Source organism: Symsagittifera roscoffensis, chromosome 1, assembly GCF_963678635.1.
Source record: "Symsagittifera roscoffensis chromosome 1, txSymRosc1.1, whole genome shotgun sequence".
Taxonomy (NCBI): Eukaryota; Metazoa; Xenacoelomorpha; order Acoela; family Convolutidae; genus Symsagittifera; species Symsagittifera roscoffensis.
In genome coordinates this window covers 72,046,283-72,066,030 of record NC_087062.1, presented here as the reverse complement: position 1 = coordinate 72,066,030, position 19,748 = coordinate 72,046,283, and the positions used below count along the sequence as shown (strand labels likewise).

General features: G+C 36.2%; 1 protein-coding gene across 9 annotated transcripts in view; it reads left to right on the top strand.

Annotated features, from left to right (window-relative positions):
- The window catches only part of LOC134848497 (sodium/calcium exchanger 1-like), a 49,922-nt gene extending 30,757 nt beyond the window's left edge, over window positions 1–19,165 (top strand). For 4 of the 9 annotated variants that reach the window (XM_063865974.1, XM_063866033.1, XM_063865991.1 and 1 more), the window contains exon 2: window positions 14,442–19,165. In XM_063865974.1, the coding sequence (XP_063722044.1) occupies window positions 15,332–18,142 (2,811 nt within the window). In that variant the 5' untranslated portion in view covers window positions 14,442–15,331 and the 3' untranslated portion in view covers window positions 18,143–19,165. The other 5 variants (XM_063866025.1, XM_063866018.1, XM_063865982.1 and 2 more) reach the window with 5 other exon arrangements.
- Window positions 19,166–19,748: the final 583 nt, after the last annotated feature.

Genomic DNA, 19,748 nt, shown 5'->3' with positions numbered 1-19,748 from the left:
CGGGCAAAACTAACCTAATATTTTTCCAATTTACCCTTGTCACCTCAAATATCAAAAGAAGCGACCGTTTTAGATTAATACCGCTTTAAGTTGCCCAGACCACATTAAGTGACAAAAATTTGTGTCCATGTGTGTTGGTTTTTTTTAAACTTTTTTTCTTTGCAAAATCAGGTACCGCTTGCTCGTCATCCGGGTAAAGTGATATATCAGATTAATCAATCAGCTTTGAAACTTTTGGATTTTCGACAAACTTAGAAGGTGGAAAGCTTGAGAGTATGGAAAAGCCTTAAATTATGGAAGGCTATTAAAAACCAAGATTCAACTAGCGCTCCCGGAAGCAAAATAAAAAAAAATGTTTCACTTTTTTTTTATCCCATTTTGCGAAGATTCTCTAGTCAACTATAGTTGGATCTCATCGTCTAATATTTTCGTCATTAAATTTTTCACTGCACTTGTTTTGTTTCAAAAGAACTTTGTTTTATACTTATCTTCTTTTTGATTTTGAAGGCTGAAAAGGCCAAGGAAGTTAGCCATTAGACTTTTTTGATTTTCGAAAAACTGGTGAAATTTTGTTCTATGATCCATTTTTGTCGGTTTTTTTTAAATTTTTTAAATCTGATGCTACAGCGTGTTATGAAATTTTAGGTTACATAGTTCGTTTGGCTGGATTCTGGATAGCGGGAAGTTTTTTTCGCTTTACTAATTTTCTCGAGATTTTTCTAGATTTTTGCTGTTTTCTATTTTTTTTCTGTTGAAAATTTTTGCTATTTTGGCTTACTTTGCTTCCAATCACACCAGTTCCTGATATAATTAGTTTTTAGTGTTCGTAAGTGAAGCGAAGTTCCGCTTCAACTCTGTCTGAAATAGGCGTGCTGAACATATGAGCTATTCTGGACTCATTTGTTCGTCATGCTTTACATCGTAATTTCACGCATTTAGCCATGCAATAGCTGGCAAAAATTTGTGATAAAATGAAAAATTCGCAATATGAGGAAAATGAGAATAGACTCAAGTTTGCATGGTTTTTTTTTTGTGACAGTACAACCATTTGCTGTGTGTCTGTCTTGTCTTATGCAAATTGTAGCGTCCTTAAAAATCCTGTTGCATACTTGAAGATTCTCTTATTGAAGTTAAACGTTATCAAGATTATACTCTAAGCATAACAGTCTAAGAGCAGAACGTATCATTTAGTTTCACCCAAAGAACGGAAGCCCTAGTTGAAGAAAAAAGTCTTTGGATTTCATCGGTAAGTTTTTATTCAAAATATTTCAGTGGATAATCTGTTTCAGAAATGCAATACCAAAAGGTTAATGGATATCAAGGTTTTACAATAATTTTTTGGCTAACAACGTTAAAATTTTTAGATAAAAGCTCAGAAGTCATTTCAACCAAAAAAAAAGCAGGTTTGCAAATGAACATTTTTGTTTTGAAAATATTAACGGGTTAAACATTATCGAAAATAGTTGCGATGAAAATAAGGAGACCTGAGCTTTCAACTCAGTCTAATGAATCGATCTCTTTTCCGTTTACTTAGCTGAAAAGACTCAGCTCACTGCCAGTTGCTTAGAGGTGGAAAAGTTTTGGTCTAGTGCAACATTGACTATTTTTTTGCTACATTGACTAAAAAACGCTTTTATGTTCATAGTTTCATTCAAGTGCAACAAAAATTTGGATGGTAATCGAATGTTTTGAAGGTTTTGTTGACTTTTTCAAGACATTTTATTTTCACAATTGATTTTGTAGCGTATATGACCATCCTGTAAGCATCTCTTGTTTCTTATGACCTGTTCAGCAGTGTAACAGATCAGTTTTATTGTTTCTCTTGATAGAAATCGAGTTCAACCTTTCGAAATCCATCCCTGGTAAGTTAATCTTAAAGTGCATGATTCCTTTTTGATCGCTTTTTTAAAAGAAAATTAAGCCTTTTGTTTTTCTAACGACTCGTATCTGTACTGTAATTTTATGAGTGATTTTTTTTAGTTTTGGGATTGAATTAAGAAGAAAAATATCCATCTATCCGTCCAACCTGTATCGTTTTGCCTCCACTCCTTTTTTTCCGGTATCTGCGTTCCCTATTTTTTTTATCACGGTTTGTGACCGGAGAATAGAAATCGAAAACAAAAGTATTTATTTTCAAATACCTTTTCTGAGCATTGTCATTGTTTGAATTTATACCGCTATTGAATTTCCAAGCTGTATTTGTTAAATTTGGTCTACGCACAAAAACTCTTCTGCTTTTTTTAAAAAAAAAACAATTTTTGGTTCTTTCTTCTCTAATCCAATATTGATTCGGCTGCTTGCCTCTATAAGAAAGAACTAAATATGCGTGTTTTCCAACCGGAATGTTTGGTTAATATTTTTAGACCACGTGCTTATGCAAAGTGTTCCTGATTTACCTCGTTTCGCTTTAGCACCGTTTTGACTTGTACTCTTTTTATCTTTGGTATACCTGCCGCCTGTTTTTACTCACACCGGTGGTAAGTTTGCATTTATTCTCCTCTATTTCAAACTAAGTTCAATGTCTGTTATTGCCAGCAAGTTTGCCGATTAAAAATACTAACTGCGAACTGCAGTTATTGCATATGTTATCAAATTCTTACGTTTTTTTTTTCATTCCTGCGTCATAGTGGTATTTTTTGAATATAACTGGAAGGGATCATCGAATTCGCAGTGTGATAAAAGGTAATGATGTGTGACTTCATTGTCCTGAAAATGCTTCAATCACATTCCTACGTTAAACTCAATTCATCCTGCTGGCTTTTCTCAGCCTTCGTAATGATTTGTTGTGCGGCTGAAAACTGAAAAAAGTCAATTGACGACAAATGAACCTTTAGATCTGTTTAATTTGCTCAATCGGCGAGACAAATACGTATGAAGGGCAATTAGACTAGCCCCAAAAGGCGGTACATTGCCGTCCTTATTTCACAATAGCGTCTACTTAGTGTTTTCAAGTTGTCACTGAGCACAGTCACTGCGCAGACAGGAAGGTAAGTTGACTTGGTGTTTTTTTATAATTAAAATATTGAGTTGCGTTTTTGTTTCCGACCACTCACAGAGTGGCAAGAAGCATTTTGTTGGGCTGGCTTTGCGCGGCATTAGGTATATCCAACAAAGATTTTAAGAATCTCATATTCAAGCACTTTAATTTTGATTCAGCTCTCAAAAAAATCTTTCTATTGCAAAATGTTTTCTCTCCGAAACCCGACTGTTGTTCTCAGTAATTTACGAGGAGATTGGTGAGTAAATGAGAAACCTTGTCGATCAAAAAGAAATTACTAATAATTTTACATCACTACACCATTTATGACCTAATTCTTAACATTTAATTTCAATTCCCTACCGAAGATAAGTTAAGATAAAAATGTTTTGTTCTGGGTATTATGTTCTTGTTTCTCAGTAAACGAATATCCTTGCTTAAAATTTTTGCGGTTATTTTTGCAAAATAAGTTAGTGTGCAAAATATGTTAGTTGATGCTGCTTGTTGTTCCTGTCACTCTCTAAGAGTGGAAGGGAACTATGGCCAAGGGAAGGAGTAGTTTTGAAATGTAATAATTCAGGTACCCCAAACCAAGATCGTATATTATTGTAAATAGTAATACAGCGTAATCAGCCGCCGCAATCAGATTCGAAAAAGGTTGGAAAAATCCGCGGTGTCGAGAAAAATTGAATTAAATTCTGGTTTTCAGAATAATTCACTGCAGTGAGTCGGATATACGTCACTGTATTTCACGCCAAAGCTTATCCTATAGCTGCTTTTAGCTATTATTTCTTATTTTTGAAGCCAAAATTCGTTTTTTTTCTGCAACTAAAAAAAGGCCGGTATTTGTCAAAAAAAGGTTTTCTTTCTTGACTCATTTTAATCAGCTCCGCTCAAGTTTTTTTTATCTGTCGGGCCATCGTTTGTCAGCTTGTTTTTTGTTTCTGCTTATTTTCCAAAGCAACGATTTTTTGTTTTAAACAGCTTCTTAATTGAGATTGGTTAAGTGACTTTTCAAATTTACAAACTCTGATTTTGAATAAGTAACTTTTGATTTATTTTGCTTAAATGGCTTAGGGTCATTTTTAGCTGCTTAGTCATAATATATGGCGTCTTTTGAGATCAGAAATAGGTTTTCATGCTTTTGAACGATCCAGGGAGGAGAATGGGCGTCTACACTTACTCCGAGTTTCACTTATTTGTTCAAAATTTTTAATGACTATAAATAAAGTTTTTTTTATTTATTTTCTTTTCGCCTCAGCAATGGCGTCTACGCAAGAATTGTCGGCTAGTTACCGCTTGGCAAATGATACTGAGTACCTATTTAACTCCGTTGATTGTTTTTTTTTTATTATTTGTCGAGACCAACGTAAGACATTTTTGTAGATGGGTTTTCTTTTTTTTTCAATTTTTTTTTTGAGTGGGTTCTATCTCATTTTCTACTAGCTTGTGTGCAATGCTAGCGTGCAATGCTATGCTTAGGTTGTATCGCAAGTTTTGCGCATCTCCGCTTCGTCTTTGTGTTAATTTTGAATTTCATTTATCAATTTTGTCTTATCTTCGTGCGGGCAAAGCTTGCTAAACCACATCACATCTCGCCTTAATCAACTGAAAAATTAGATCAAATAGCAAGTGTTTTTTTTGCTTTTCAAACTCAACACGAGAAATCGGCTACGTCAAATTAAAAACATTTGAGGATTTGTAGCGATTTTAGTGTTCAATGCTCCGCTGGTATTTGAAAGCGTTGATGTATGTATCTTTATGCTCTAATCACACCATCGTTTCTATAGATAATCTCCACTTGTGCTCATACAACTGTTGCATGCACCATCAAATTTGTTCTGGTAGAGAGATTTTCCCCCTCTCCGAGTGAGCACTAATATGCTGACTAGTGTGTATAAATGTATAGCCATTATTTCAGATTATAGTCTAATTTTCCCTCCTGTGCGATTACGCAATTTGAACTGTGAAAGCGAGAAAAGGGCGCTTAAAAAATGCTTTGCGTTTGTTTTTTTCACAAACGGCAATTTAGTTTATTATTTCATTATGGTTGCTCGGATTTATTTTAGTTCTTCTAACTTTAGCTCCTCTAAGCGCGGCGATATGTAGCTTGAAATAAATTGCGCAGTTTAACTATTTCATTTTGAAAGCTTCATTAATAAATCATTATTCGTTTCACCTTTAAAAAAAACTAATTTTTTTTCATAATTTTGGGTACCAACAAAAAGATCACTGGTATAAGCAGACAAAAAGAATAAATTTCAAACTGAATATTTAAAACTAAAAATGAATCATGAAAATAATAATTGCGCAATACTTGGATTCGTCCATTATTTTGCCGATTTTTTCCCTAAGGGATAAATTGTTTAAAATTAACTTGTTCCCTGGCAAGGAAGTTAGTGAAGTATTAGGACTGGTTGGTAAAATCAGTCAGCCGGACATAAGTCAATTTTCTAATTATTCCTCCAAGTCACAGGGGATAAAGGAAGACGGAAATATGGAAGTTAAAGTTAATGCCATTGTAGATGTTGCGTAAGGTAGATAGAAGTTCAAATCGGTTTTGGTCTGTGGCGATGGGCATTAACAAGAATACTCACGTCTCAGACGTCCCGACTTAATTTGCTCTGTGCTTTATGGACTGTCAATTTTGAAAATTTATTCCTGTCGCAATAATAATTTGATTGGAGGGTTCTGAACTTCCTCGAAAAATCAATTATCAAGTGCTGGGAATCAGACGTCGCCATTTTTCTTAAGGTTTTTCTGAATGCCGAGAAAAAAAAATTTCTTTAAAATTTAAGAAATCGGATCGAAACAATTGTAATATGATCAATCACCAACTCTATCGTACGTTTGTTTGTGGTACCTGATTTAGCGTGTAAAAACACCGTAGGCCAAATTTCTTGGCGAACCTCGGTCGGATAAAAGTGAAACTTGCACAATTGTTTGTTTCGAGGCGAGTTTTGAAAACACTGTTTTAAAGTGCTACATTAAATTTAAGTTAATTAATTTTGGCATAAATTTCTTAAAATTTAAGTAAAAACGTGCCAAAATTCCGTTTTGGTTTTTAAATGGCTTGCTAAAAAATTGCAGTGTTTCGGCACGAGTTAAGCCTCAAAATAGAATATTTTAATGTCTAAAGAGCTTTTACGAAATTTTTACGGTTGGTCGCTCAAAAATGAATGTTTTCAAGTCGAAAATGGTATCAAAGATGGGGGGGGGTCTTTTGGTGTCGTGTTGGTCAAATCCCCGAGGTGAGAGCGTTTCTCGAATCTCAATCTTCTGCAACTGGAAAACACGACGCGATGAATTATCCTGCTATTTAGATATATAATACCCTGAAGCAGTGTATTCAATTTTAACTAATAATCTGTTGTACTGCGCGGCGTGACAGATAGTGATGCACCTCCCTCAGTTCCGGGTCAAGTTTTCCAAAGAGCTCCTCCCTTTACGACAAAATACTGGCGCCCAGATATGTTTGTAAGATTACTCATTCTGAAAAGGTGCAACACTTGTTTTGAATTTTCTCAAAAATTTTACTAAAGAATAGAAATAGAGCTTTTCTAGGGTTCCGAGAGAGTTCAGAAAGTCAATATGAATTGCTCAAAAAAGTGGCACATTTTGTTCGAAACGCTTAGGGTTTCGAGATTTGTTTTGTCAAATCAATATTACCAAAAGTGATTGTTTCAAGATAATGCTTTCTCTCCGCTTGTCTCCTTAATCGGTCTATCTATCCATTAAATACTATCTCGACGCACGAAGCGGGTGTGGCTAAATCAACTTTTATTTAAGGGGAGGAGACTTTTTTGTTATTTTTGGACTAATCTTATGATTGAAGCCCTATTTGTTTGCAAACCTTGTGATAGTCCCTCCTTTTTACTACTGCTTCATCTGGTAAGAGTTTTTGCGTCAAATTGGAATCTAGCCGTTTGTTATTTCGCGGCTTTATAAATTTGAATAGATGATCAAATCTAATATCCATTGCATGTTAATTGTGGGCTCCTATGTAGCCCAACAAAGTTTAAAAAGGGTGTAGTCTCCCAAATTTTGAATAATGCACCATTTGTTTAAACCAAATTTGAAAAGCGTGCAGTCTACCAGATTTTGAATAGACATACAATTTTCTTAGAAGACAAATGTCCCGCGTTATGAAATTTCAACAGAAATTTGAATCCCAGACAAAATTTTCCGCAATTATTCTTGTTTCTTCAATCTTGTGATCTTTGAAGCTCCGATAGTTTGCGTTTGTTTGATCGTTCTGTTATTAATTTCTGTGTATCAAATAACCATAGTAATGTCTAAGCGAGACACAAGTTCCAAGAAACAATTTGAGTTTTAACATTTGGCTGAGCGGTGAAATCCTTCCTGCTTGACTCTGTTAACGCGTCTGATTGGCTGAATAGATTGTGATCTTTGCTACAGATTCTGCTTTTATGTCTCTTGGGTGGAAAGAATTATTTGACGTGGAAGCTCATCTGCATCAACTCCTCTAATCTTGAGTGCTGTTCTGAGTTTTCGTTTCTCAATGTTAGCTGGATCGGTAAATTACCTTTGATCAGTTATAATAGTGACCAGTTATAATAGTGATTCATGATTTTGAGGTCTCAGTCAAATTTTTCTGTTTGAGTTATGCACCCATCTTGAACTAGGATTTCTTTGTTTTTAATTGTCCAGAAGGTTTCCAGTTTTGTTACGAGCTCGAGAGCAATAATATTTACGATAGAATTACTCATGGATACCTTTGGCATAACCATCAATCGTGCAATCATTGTTTAGGCACGAGTAAATGGTTTGAGTCCTCTTTTAGTTTTATCCCTAAAATGTTACTCAAAGAAAATCATCCTGATCTAATTGCAAAGTTGCGTGCCCTTGTCGAACTAACCTCTCTTATTGAAAATTTTATCCAAAAAAAATGCGGTTGTTATCTAGTGTTACAATTATCTGGACAATTTTGTCTGGGAACCAAATGTCTCGTCGGGGAAATAAATGTTACACGTGCATTTAAGACACATTTTTCCAGACTCGGTCTCAGCGAGGGCTTGGAAATTTGAAACAGTTTCCCGGATACTAAATTTAGTGTTTTTTTTTGGAACAGGTTGATGTGGAACGGATTTTCAGACAATCTCAGCTGAAAAACAAATGTACAGTAAAAAAGTGTTTATACTATTTTCCATTCATTTGAATTTTAACATCGCATCGCAAGGATAGTTTTGATTTCAAGCTTTTTCGGATTAAAAGAAATGAGGCAGAAAAAAATGTTGTATAGATTGGAAATACTTGCTTCGGTTTGAAAGAAGAACATAACTAACTTGTCATTGGCACAACGGCACGAGGATAGAATGAGGCTGGCTTTGACATCCCTAACGATCCGTTCCCTTTCTCTTTCTACTGGGGTTCCCTACTCTCCTGATTATCTGGTTAAAATTCCAGTCCCGTCTTGACCGCCCGCTTGTCACACTTACCAAGCGCTATCGCCAACTCAACTCAAGACCAACTGACCATTTCAGCCCACCAACCGACCGACTGCCGGCGGCGAAATTTAAATATATCAAGACTTAACACGCTATATCCTATTTGGTGAGATATGCAGGGCACAACTGAAATTAAAATTATCTGTTCGAATCCGGAGAATTAGAAAATGTTCGCTGGTGCGTGCTTTGTTACTGTTCTCCCGTTTACGCTTCCCTTATTTTCCCACCGCCTTTTTTGTGACACTTTTTAGGCTCGTGTGATGAAAACATTATTGTTCATGTCTCATTTTCCCACTTTTCTAAAATTGAGCTGCTATTTTACTTTGCACTCCAACTTTGAGGGCATTTCTTTTTTTCTATTGTATTTGCATCTGAAGTTTTTTTTGTCTCTAAGGGCTGTTGAAAGGCTTAACTAATCTAAACGTGTTGCTTTTTTCTTCAGTTGTTTTTGGCTATTATTTGATTTTCAGAGACTCAAGTAACTGTATTTAATAATGTGCCCTGCTCGAGCTTTTTGTGAAATTAATCCTGAATAAATAAAAAGTTTGCTTTATTTTTTTTGCAATGAGCATTTAACCCTTACGATTCGATATCTTCTTCCAAATTTTGCACGTTTATAAATTACAAATAAATTACCCTTATAATTTTTGTTGCGTCCATTAGCTTTTCCTTCGAACGTTTTCCTAGTAATAGTATAATTACAAATTTTTCTGTCATTGTATATTATTTACTACTGTTTCATGTAATGATTCAATTAATTGAAAACTAGACAGTCTGAAAACAGTTTTGTATTCAATAATGGTTTCGTTGACTGAACCTCTTTCAAATTGGTTAGTATTTTTTGCTTGTCAATTTTCAAATTTTTCAGTACCATAAATTCCAAATCAGTTGCGACATTTACCCCAATTTTTTAATTGGTTGGCAGCTAGCCAATCGATTGATATTAATTATAATTTGGCGATGCCGTGAGTTTGGCATGTGTTGCTTTATAAACAGTTAAAAATCTGGGGATTAACATAATTTTCTCTCTGCAAAATTTTTGCAAACTTTTTCCCTTATTTTTCGTTAATCAAATATAAATTCGATTGTTAAGTAATTTAGTTGTAAATGTTTTTGAACTAAAATCATCTAATTTTATATAGAGCCGGATAATTTGGCAGTAATCAGGTGATGATCTAAGATTTTCTCGAGGAGCGGATTTTCAAAAAAGTTCGGATTTTTTAGAAAAATTTTTTGAAAAGATTGCCACAGATGCATTTTGACTAGGCTTTTTCAAATGCTTCTTATGAAGGTTTTGATAGAAAAACTCCGTTTTTTGGCTCGATATCTCATTCAATTTGGTTATGCTAAGACGCAGAGGATCCCCTAGAAAATTTTCATGAACGGTTAACCAAAAATGGGTGTCGTAAAATAATTTCGAAAGTTTTACATCAGTAAAATAAATAAATAAATGAGTGGTCGAGCACGAATTATTTTTGGACGCCCAGAAAAAGCAAGTATGAAAACTGGGTCCGCAATTTTTGTGAACTATTTTTTGAAGGCTTAAGGCATAGATTTTTTTTCTGCAGAGACCCATCTAAAATTAAAGGACGCAACTAGTTTACTTTACCTAACAACTTACTTCTTAACTCTTTTTTCATTTTTCTTTTTTATTATCAAGTCTTTTTTCTTTTTTGTTATTTAGTCTCAAAGTTGCATCACAAAAGAAAAAGAAACTGCTTATAAGTGACATAAGTGTTTAAAAGCACAATTTTTGTTTAAATATGAAAATTGCTCCAATTATATAGCAAAAAAATTAAATTGTTATTGTCCAAATGTTAAGTACCTTAAATATCAAATGAAATTCGGAATGCGCAATGAAGCATTGTTTAACTGAACGCGACGTTTTCATTTTGTCGAGCGTAATGTTAACGAAAGATTCTAAGCCAGCGTTTAAGAGAAGGCCAAGATAGATCTATATTTCGAAGTTTCATCGCTTCAATAACTCGCTTGAATCCAAGCTATGAAAACAGTTTCTAAATAAATCAAAAGTTTCATCCTTTTGATAGCTTGCTCAGAAAAACTTGAAATTTTTGCAAACTAATTCATACTATGAAAAAACTGAAATTTTTCGAAATCTCATCGCTTGAACATCTTGCTTCGAACAAGTTAAACTTTTCGCTAACTGATTCACTTGATGAATTTACAGGAAATGCAAAATTACTTGTAAAGTTTTTTGATTTGAATAATTTGCGTATAAAATTTTACTTGCTTGTCTGGTTTGCCTGCAAAAATTGAAAAAGCCTGCCTAGAAAAAACTCTTGCCGATTTGTTCTATGATTTCATCCGAATTATTTCAAGGTTTCATTGTTTGAATAGAGTGCTGAGATTAAATAATTTATAAATGACCGGAGATCATCGTTTCACTTGCTCCGAAAAACAAATTGTCTATATGAGCGAATCGATTGCAATACGATTTTCAAATCTCCAAGTTTCATTGATTGAGTAATTTTCCATGTTTCATAGCTTGCTGAGGGTAGCTTCAACTTATTGCGAATCGGTTCACAAAGAGTCAACTTGAGTTATTTGACCCAGATTTTCATCAGTTGAATGGCTTTCTGAGAAAATCAACTTCCTGCGAATCGATCCAGCGTATCAAATGGGTATCAAAACATAAAAATTTTAAAACCTTAGTCAGTTGAACGGTTTGCTCAGAAAAAAATTGATATTTGGATCAAGCTGAAGTACCATGAAAATTTTTAATATTGCATAGCTTGAATTGTAAGCCGACATGGGAAACTTAAAAAATCGCAAACTGTTTTACGATGTAGGTTGAATCAAATTGTTCAAGTGTCACTTTCTGAAGAATTTGCCGCTTGCCCAATACAGTCTGCTTTTTGCGCACCGAACGTTTCTTGGAGACAGGCTTGCCAGCATTTTTTCAAACTGCTCGGTTTATTAAGTGCGTGAAAATTTCAGCTTAGTCTAATCTTTCGTTAAAAGCACGTCACCAGAAATTACTCATTTGATTGAACTAATTGTGAAAAGTTTTGATCGACTCATGCGAAAAAGAATCATGTTGGAAAAATCTGAAATGATTGAAGGTTAATTTGAATTACTTTTTTTCAGCAAGATTTTTTTTAGCAGACCGAGTTTTTGAACGAATTGTGAAAAGTTTTGATCGACTCATGCGAAAAAGAATCATGGTAGAAAAATCTGAAATTATTGAAGGTTAATTTGAATGACTTTTTTTCAGCAAGATTTTTTTAGCAGACCGAGTTTTTAGCCGGATCAAAGCAATTCACAAGTCAGAACGCTAACTTCAACTGCAGCATTGGCAACTAGCTAGCCCTGGTTACTTTTTGGTTACATTTCGAACGAGTTGTTGCAGCTTACTCAGATTTCATTTAAAAAAAATAATGAAAAATCCTCGGCGCACGCCAAATCCTCTATGAGCGCAATAAAAAAGCCCTTTTATCTGGGAAATTGGCTTAAAAAAGCCAGGGTTAAGCTTATCTAAGTTAGCTTCAATAGTTTGCAAACCTTAAGTTCGCGAAATAATAAAATTATTAGGCTATCCAAAAAATTTCGGTAACTGCGAATTTTTTTCTGGCGTAATATTTACCGCAAAGTAAAATGTAAGTTTCACGAGCCTACTAGTTGGCCTATTTAGAGAAATTCAATCTCACTCTAATTGCCCTTTTATGTCTATCAATGAGTTATGCGTCAGTTGTATCCTGTTGATCGATAAAAGACCCAGTTTCCTTTTTCGCAGCTTAAGACCAGTTGATTTTCTTTACATTTCGAGCTTTAGCGACCGTTATGTAATAGTACGACTATTCTTTTCAACCTTTGTCGCAAATATTGGTACAACTTTTGTTGACACCTTTACGGCTTTTCAATTATTTTTTTTGTTTTTTTTCGACTCTATTTTTTTGAGACGCTTTGGATTTTTTTTCACTTTTTGTAAAAATGTTAGCCCAATGTCTGCAGCCTTCGAAATAGTCTGTGTGACGAAAAGGGGTGAAATTTGACCCATATTTTTGGATTTTTCTTCTATAACTAACTTCTCAAATCTGAGATTTTGGTCTCAATAGATACAACTGGCTGTGAAAGTTCCCCTCTACTTATTTTATTTGGGAAACGTCTTAAGTTTTGGGCAAAGTCAAATTTTTTAAATTACGCATTGCATAACGCATGAGTATACGAAATTTTAAAAAAGTTAAATCTTTTGAATCCAAGTTTTCGGATTTTGGAGGATCATTTTTGAGTAAAGTGTGACGGGTCTTCATAACCAATTTTTTTGACACAAAAAGGTATGGTTCTCGAAAACGTCAGTTCTTTTGTTACTGTTCTTTGAAAGTTTGACTTTTCGAAAATTACCCTGCCAATTTTCAGGTTAAGTTTTCTATCGATAACGGCAGTTTCGGAATTTTCTCTGCTTAAGCGGTCCTGGCATACTTTTTGCAGAAAAAAGTGATGGATTTCGGAAAGTCTTTTTTTTGAACTTTGACCGTTCTTTAGAAATTTTTTGACTTTTCTTCAAAACTACCGTATCAAATCTGAGATGAAGGTTTAATAGAAAGAACCGCCGGTTGCTAAATTTTATCCTGGAGAAGCGGCCGGCGAGTTCTTAATTTTTTGTATTAAAAATATTATGCCCCTTGGAAAATTCCAATATCTCACTCAGTATCTCCAAATTTTCACTCTTCTCACTTATTTTAAAGAGTAAAAAACTAAAGTTTTGGGCAATGTCCAATTTTTGATATTACACATTTCCTCCCGCATCAGTATAAGAAGAAAATATCAATTTTCTATCAGCTTTTGCTGGACCCTAAATATCTCTTATCGAGACATACGAAATTTTTAGGTCACCTAGTTTTTTTTCAACAATTTTTTTTTCGTTTTTTTTTCATGTCTGTTGTATCGCAAGTGGTGCAAATCTCCGCTTCGTCTCTGTGTACTCAATTAGGAGTGTTGAGTGCATCGAAACTAGAGTGAGCTCCAAGCGATTGCTGCATTATATGTAAGTTTAAGAAAATTGGTCATTTACACTAGCGATCAGCTTACTGTATTATTACCAACCATCTTTTTTTCTAACCTAACTCGCAAATAAAAGTGTTTACTTTGTAAATTTCTCTGTAACATTAGAAATTGCATAGCATCTGTTCTGTGCTTTATTTGTGGCTAGTGTTTGGTACCTATTAAGCGTCCGTGGCTGAGTGGTTAGTGGACCCTTAATCTTTAGGTTTCAGGTCCGAAATTCAGACCTAGTAGACCTAGCCGATTTTTTTTTACTAATTCGAGGCTTATTTATACTTTTTTCTTTTGCACTTTATAGAGCTGCTTTTTGTCGTGTTCTCGCTAGTGTTTGCGAAGCAAAGCTTCGCATCTGTGTTAAATTGATATGATACACTTGGTCTCATTAGGTTGACACTTATAATAAACAGCCCTTTTGTCCCCACCAAGCTGTGTAAAATGAAATGGACGCATTTAACCTTCATTTGACGTAATTTAATGAGAAAGAATTTAGTTCAAAAATATTTAGACACATTTTTTTGAATTTCTGTCAAAACGAAGGGTAGTTTAAATGAAGGCTGTCAAATTTGGCCTAGTGTAACCAGATTTGTCTCACATTTACCACATTATCATCGCGACTTATTGGGCCAATTAGCTTAGAGACCGCTTTTAGGTCAAATTTCTGCATCTTCTTTCTAATCTTCATCTCATCTAGCCTTTTCCCTAGTCTTTTTTCTGCTCCGATGGTGCCCTATTCATCTATTTGTTGAGCACACCGCCAGCATATTTCACAACTCTTGAGTTTTCCACCTTTTCTCGCCTATACTCACTAAGATAATAAATCTATTCCTCAACACGGTCCTTAACTATTTGAGATAATACCACTGAAGAGATGTGGTTATACTTTTTAAGTGGCTCAGTTCAGAGTTGTTAAAATCGTTTACCTCCGAATATGTTAGCAATTCAAATTGCGTTTCAAATCTTCTTTTTTATTTTAGGCTACTATCTGCAAACCATAGTGCCCAAACCGGCGCCCAATACTAATGTAACAGCTTGATAAGGACTTGGGAAGCATTGCACAACTTACAGGTGAAGACTGACTGTAGTAATGGCTTTATCCATGCAATCTGGGAATTGACGCGGTTGCGAGAAAGGCAGTGGCTCTTTCTAGTCTAGTGTAATAATACTAGTAGCTGAATTTGAGCGTGAACGGAGGCGGAGCAAGGACAAGACATCGTACAAAAACAGCAGCAGCAGCAATAGCAGCGTAGATGTTAAATTTGTAGCCTGATTACTTTGAAATTCGATTAGGCCGTAAAAAGTTTACGGATTTAATTAAATTTACAACGAGCCACCAAGTTGATTTTGGCCCAAAATTGTGAGCGCCGACTTAGCGTTTATCCTTTTTTGCCATTATTTGTTCCATTTTAGATTGATTTCTTTTCTTATTCGAACATCAAAGGCACAAAACAACCGCTCCTACACCGCTTATCCCCCTTGAAAAGCTCAACAACCACCGCCTTACGTAACTTCAACTATAACACAATAGTACCATATAAGCACAAACACTCATCGGGTAAAGCTGGTGTTGTTTCTAGATAAAGCACAATTTTCAATTCTGCTGCAGAATTATTTGTAACGTACTCTATTGTTTCCTATGCGTCACATATTGAGAAAAAAAATCAATGAAAAAGCTAATTATACTTCGTTTTGCCTTTTGTCAGTCAAACCTTTTATCAGTTTTGTGCTGATTTCAATGGATAAGCGTTCAAATAATTTTGTTTCTTAGCTTTGTACATCATTTTATTCGATCAGAAGAGTAATTCATTTCTATCCCCTGCTTCAAAAGCTGATTCATCTATTTCTTCTTCTGCTTAAGTTATTTTTAATGAAAATGGGCGAAAAGTCTTTGAGCCAACTGGGTTTAGTTTTATTCGCTTTCCTTATTGCGTGCACATCGTGTGTAAGTGCCGCTTCAAATGAATCTGCAGCTTCCGAAGAAAAGTGCGTAGCGAAAGGGGATGGGTGCAGCGAGGCTAAAGACGGCCTCATTTTATCCTGCTGGCGTCCGTTTAAGACATCGACAGCAGATTACGTAGCGAGGGGATTTGTCTACTTTTTCGCGCTCTGTTACATGTTCCTGGGAGTATCAATCGTGTCTGATCGATTCATGTCCGCTATTGAAATGATCACGAGTCAGGAGAAACAGGTCACAGTCACTCGGCCCAATGGCGAGAAAGCAGTCGTCACTGTCCAAATCTGGAACGAGACTGTTTCTAATTTGACTCTAATGGCGTTGGGGTCGAGTGCTCCTGAAATCATGTTGTCAGTCATCGAAATCATCAGTCGTAAATTCGAGTCAGGTGACCTTGGTCCAGGTACAATCGTAGGCTCGGCCGCTTTCAATCTGTTTTGCATCATTGCCATCTGCGTGTATGTGATTCCCGATGGCGAAGGACGAAGAATTGAACATTTGCGCGTGTTTGTTTGCACTGCTAGTTGGAGTGTGTTCGCTTATATCTGGATGTACATTATCATCGCAGTGATCAGTCCCAACGAAGTGGAAGTCTGGGAGGGCCTGGTGACATTTGCTTTCTTCCCTTTGCTAGTCCTAATAGCTTACATTACAGATAGGAAGATATTTTTCATGCGGTTCCTGGACAAAAAATACACTGCACATTATACGGGAGCTCAGGACATAAATATGAGTGAGCAAAATGGAGACGTTGAGATGCAAAAGCACAATGCGAACAACAACCACGACGGCAATCTATTGTCCAACCACGATGCTCATGTAGGCTTCAAAGGTTCCAAGATGAACCTGCAAGACTTGAGTTCGAGCGACCAGCACAAAAGAGAGTTCATGATGAAATTGGTCGAACTGAAAGAACAACACCCTGATCTAGACATGGATAAACTAGAACAGATGGCAGCCTACGAGGTTGTGCAGAATCAGCATAAAAGCAGAGCCTACTATCGAATCGCGGCAACGCGAAAAATGACAGGTGGTGGAAACGTGATCAAGAAGAATTTGGAAAAGAAAGCACATGAAAAGGACCTTACGGAGGTAATAGAAGAAGAGGAAAGTTTTGCCAAGGTCGTATTTGACCCCGAACACTACACAGTAATGGAAAACGTGGGATCATTTGAAGTTGGGGTGTACAGAATTGGAGAAGATTTAGACTTTTACACTTACGTTGATTTCGAAACCATCGACGGATCAGCCAACCAAGGTTCGGATTTCCACTACGCGGCCGGCACCCTTGTATTCAAACCGGACGAAACCCACAAAGAAGTAACCCTGCACATTGTAGACGACGACGTGTTTGAAGAAGACGAGCACTTCAGTGTGAAGTTGTCGAATGTCCGCAACGCCAAGTCCCCTCTAGCCGATAAAGTCCAAAATGACCCCTCAATCGATTGCCGACTAGGAGCAGTTGATGAATGCATGATCACAATTCTAGACGATGACCATTGCGGTGTGTTCTGTTTTGAAGAAGAAGAAATCTCCTGTCCCGAGAACTGTGGGGAGGTGAAAATTAAAATTGCCAGACACTCAGGTGCCAGAGGCAACATCCACGTGCCTTTTCTCACCATCGACGGAACCGCGAAGGGCGGCGGAGTTGATTTTGAAGACTCCTTTGGTGAGCTAGAGTTCACTAATGACCAAGCATCCGGATTCATTACCGTCAAAGTTATCGACGACGAAGAGTACGAGAAGCATGAACACTTCTTTGTCGAAATCGGAAATCCACGCCAAATAGCCAGACGAAGTTCGACGGGAACTGTCATTTACGAAGACGACTTTGAAAAAGACGAGTCCAAAATGACAGAAGAAGAGCTGATCGCGACTCAAGGGCGTGCAAAACTGGGTGCTATTACTAGACTCAAGGTCAACATTACTGAGAGTAAAGAGTTCACTGGAGCTGTTGATCGGCTACTGAAAAATACTAATATGGGCGAACTTCTAAGCACGTCTTCATGGACTGAACAATTCGTAGAAGCGATCTCAGTAAGTGCGGGAGGAGACGATGATGATGAAGGCGACGACGAGGAGGGAGGCGAAAACAGCCTTCCATCGTGCATGGATTACGTCATGCATTTCCTAACTGTCTTCTGGAAGATTCTGTTTGCATTTATTCCCCCTACCAATATCGCCGGTGGATGGGCATGCTTTGTTGTTTCTATTGGCGGCATCGGAGCTTTGACAGCTGTTATTGGTGACTTAGCGTCACATTTTGGCTGCACGGTTGGGCTTAAAGATGCTGTAACAGCTATTTCTTTTGTGGCTCTGGGAACCAGTGTCCCCGATACCTTCGCCAGTAAAACAGCCGCAGTCGGTGATAAAACTGCCGACGCTTCTATTGGTAATGTGACAGGAAGCAATGCAGTGAATGTTTTCCTGGGAATCGGAATCGCCTGGTCTGTGGCAGCTATATACCACGCCATCAAGGGAACCCCCGGAGGCTTCGCAGTAGAACCCGGAGCTCTTGGATTCTCGGTCACTCTATTTTGCATCTTAGCCTCTATTTGTATTGCCGCTTTGTTCTTCAGGAGGTTCAACTCCTCAATTGGCTTCGAGTTGGGAGGACCTAGGAAATCCAAAATCATTACCTCAATTTTATTTGTGGGCCTTTGGATAACTTATGTCGCAATGTCAGCAATGGTCGCCTATTGTGTTTTCGACCCTGGATTTTAGTCAGTGAGAATTGGAACCGCAGGTCAACTCGGATAACAAGAAAGCAACAGATTGTATCTGAGATGCAAATTTCCAAAAACAACTCATTTTATCATAATGCCTCACCGCCTCTGAGTTTTTGATACAGTTTTTGTAACTGATTTAATTGTCATTCGCTCCGAGATTTGATTGCGAATAGAGAAGTTTTGCGGTTGTAGTTTGTTCACTTGAAAATGTTGGTCGAATCGACTTTTATAAGCACAAAAAAAGACTCACCGATTAATCCTGGTTAACAAATGCAAAAAGCTGCTAGTCTTTAAATTATAATTTTTAAATTTATTTGTAAAATTTAAAAGAGCCTGGGGCTCCTGAAGTTACCATTTTAATGGTTTAAGTTTCGTAAATCGTTTAATATTTTCTCTATTTTGAATTTTTCAATGAATTTCTCTAAATTACGAATTCTAATTAATCTGGTCAGTATTTGCAAACTAGTTTATAATTTTTATTTTCTGTATATGACTTATATTTTTTCATTTGCCCTCTTCAGCGTAATTTATAATGACACCATTAATTTCATTAATTATTACTATAATTTAGGGCACACAAACTCAAGCTCTTTTTTATTTTTATGTTAATTAAATTAAATTAACCTTGCTCTCAATAGAAAAGAGAAAAATCTTTTTTACTGTGCCCCGAATTCTTCAAACTAAATTTTGGTTTCAACTTAAGCAGTTAACCACAGTCTAAGCTTGGCTCTTTTCCAGTCCCCGCATAGATATGGCATACTCCTACTACATCAATTCGTGGGCATGAAACAAGTACGATCAAAAAATCATATATTTTTCTTATCGCAATGATGTTTTTTGGAGGAAAGCCACCAATTACGGGGACTGGAATGATAGAAGGTAATGCTCCACGTAGCTGTAAGTAATATGATGCACTTAAATCTGAGTTCTGTGCAATGTAATCAGTGCAATAATGTAGTTTTGTGGTCCGTTTCTTGCAATGCTCCATTTATAATCTGCTCAATTCTAGATGCACTCACTTGTGTTTTATTGAAAGATACTGAAAAAAAGGATACTCGTTATTTAGTAGAATTATACAAATACAGAGATGTGAAATATGGCATTTATAGCGAAAGTCGCCAGCGAAATACTATGCAAAAAAGTATGCGTTCACTTCATTCAGGCAGGAACCCGAAAAATCTAAGAGATAAGTTGCGAGATGATTTCAGACGTGATCCAGCCGACTCAAAAAAGTTACAGTATACGTTAGTCGTTTCTGTTTTGTTCCAACCTCCAAACCTGAAATTTGGCTGTCTTCTACATGAAATCAAGCGCCACAAATAAAATTCAGATAATATCGAGTGAGGAATCAAATTAAAGACCCTTCAGACTCAAATCAAATCGCGATGAAAAATTCCAAAAATTGCTGTCTCTCAAAATTGCAGTTTGAAATAATTTATGGTTGTCATTTAAGGTTTTTTTTGTTAATACAGCATATTTTCAAGATACCAGAGTTTTGCAAAACTTGAAATATATCGCAGCGTTTTAGTCGTTCAAATGTGAGAAAATATATGAACACAGTTCAACCTAAAACAATTTATGATATCAGAAGACAAATTGTT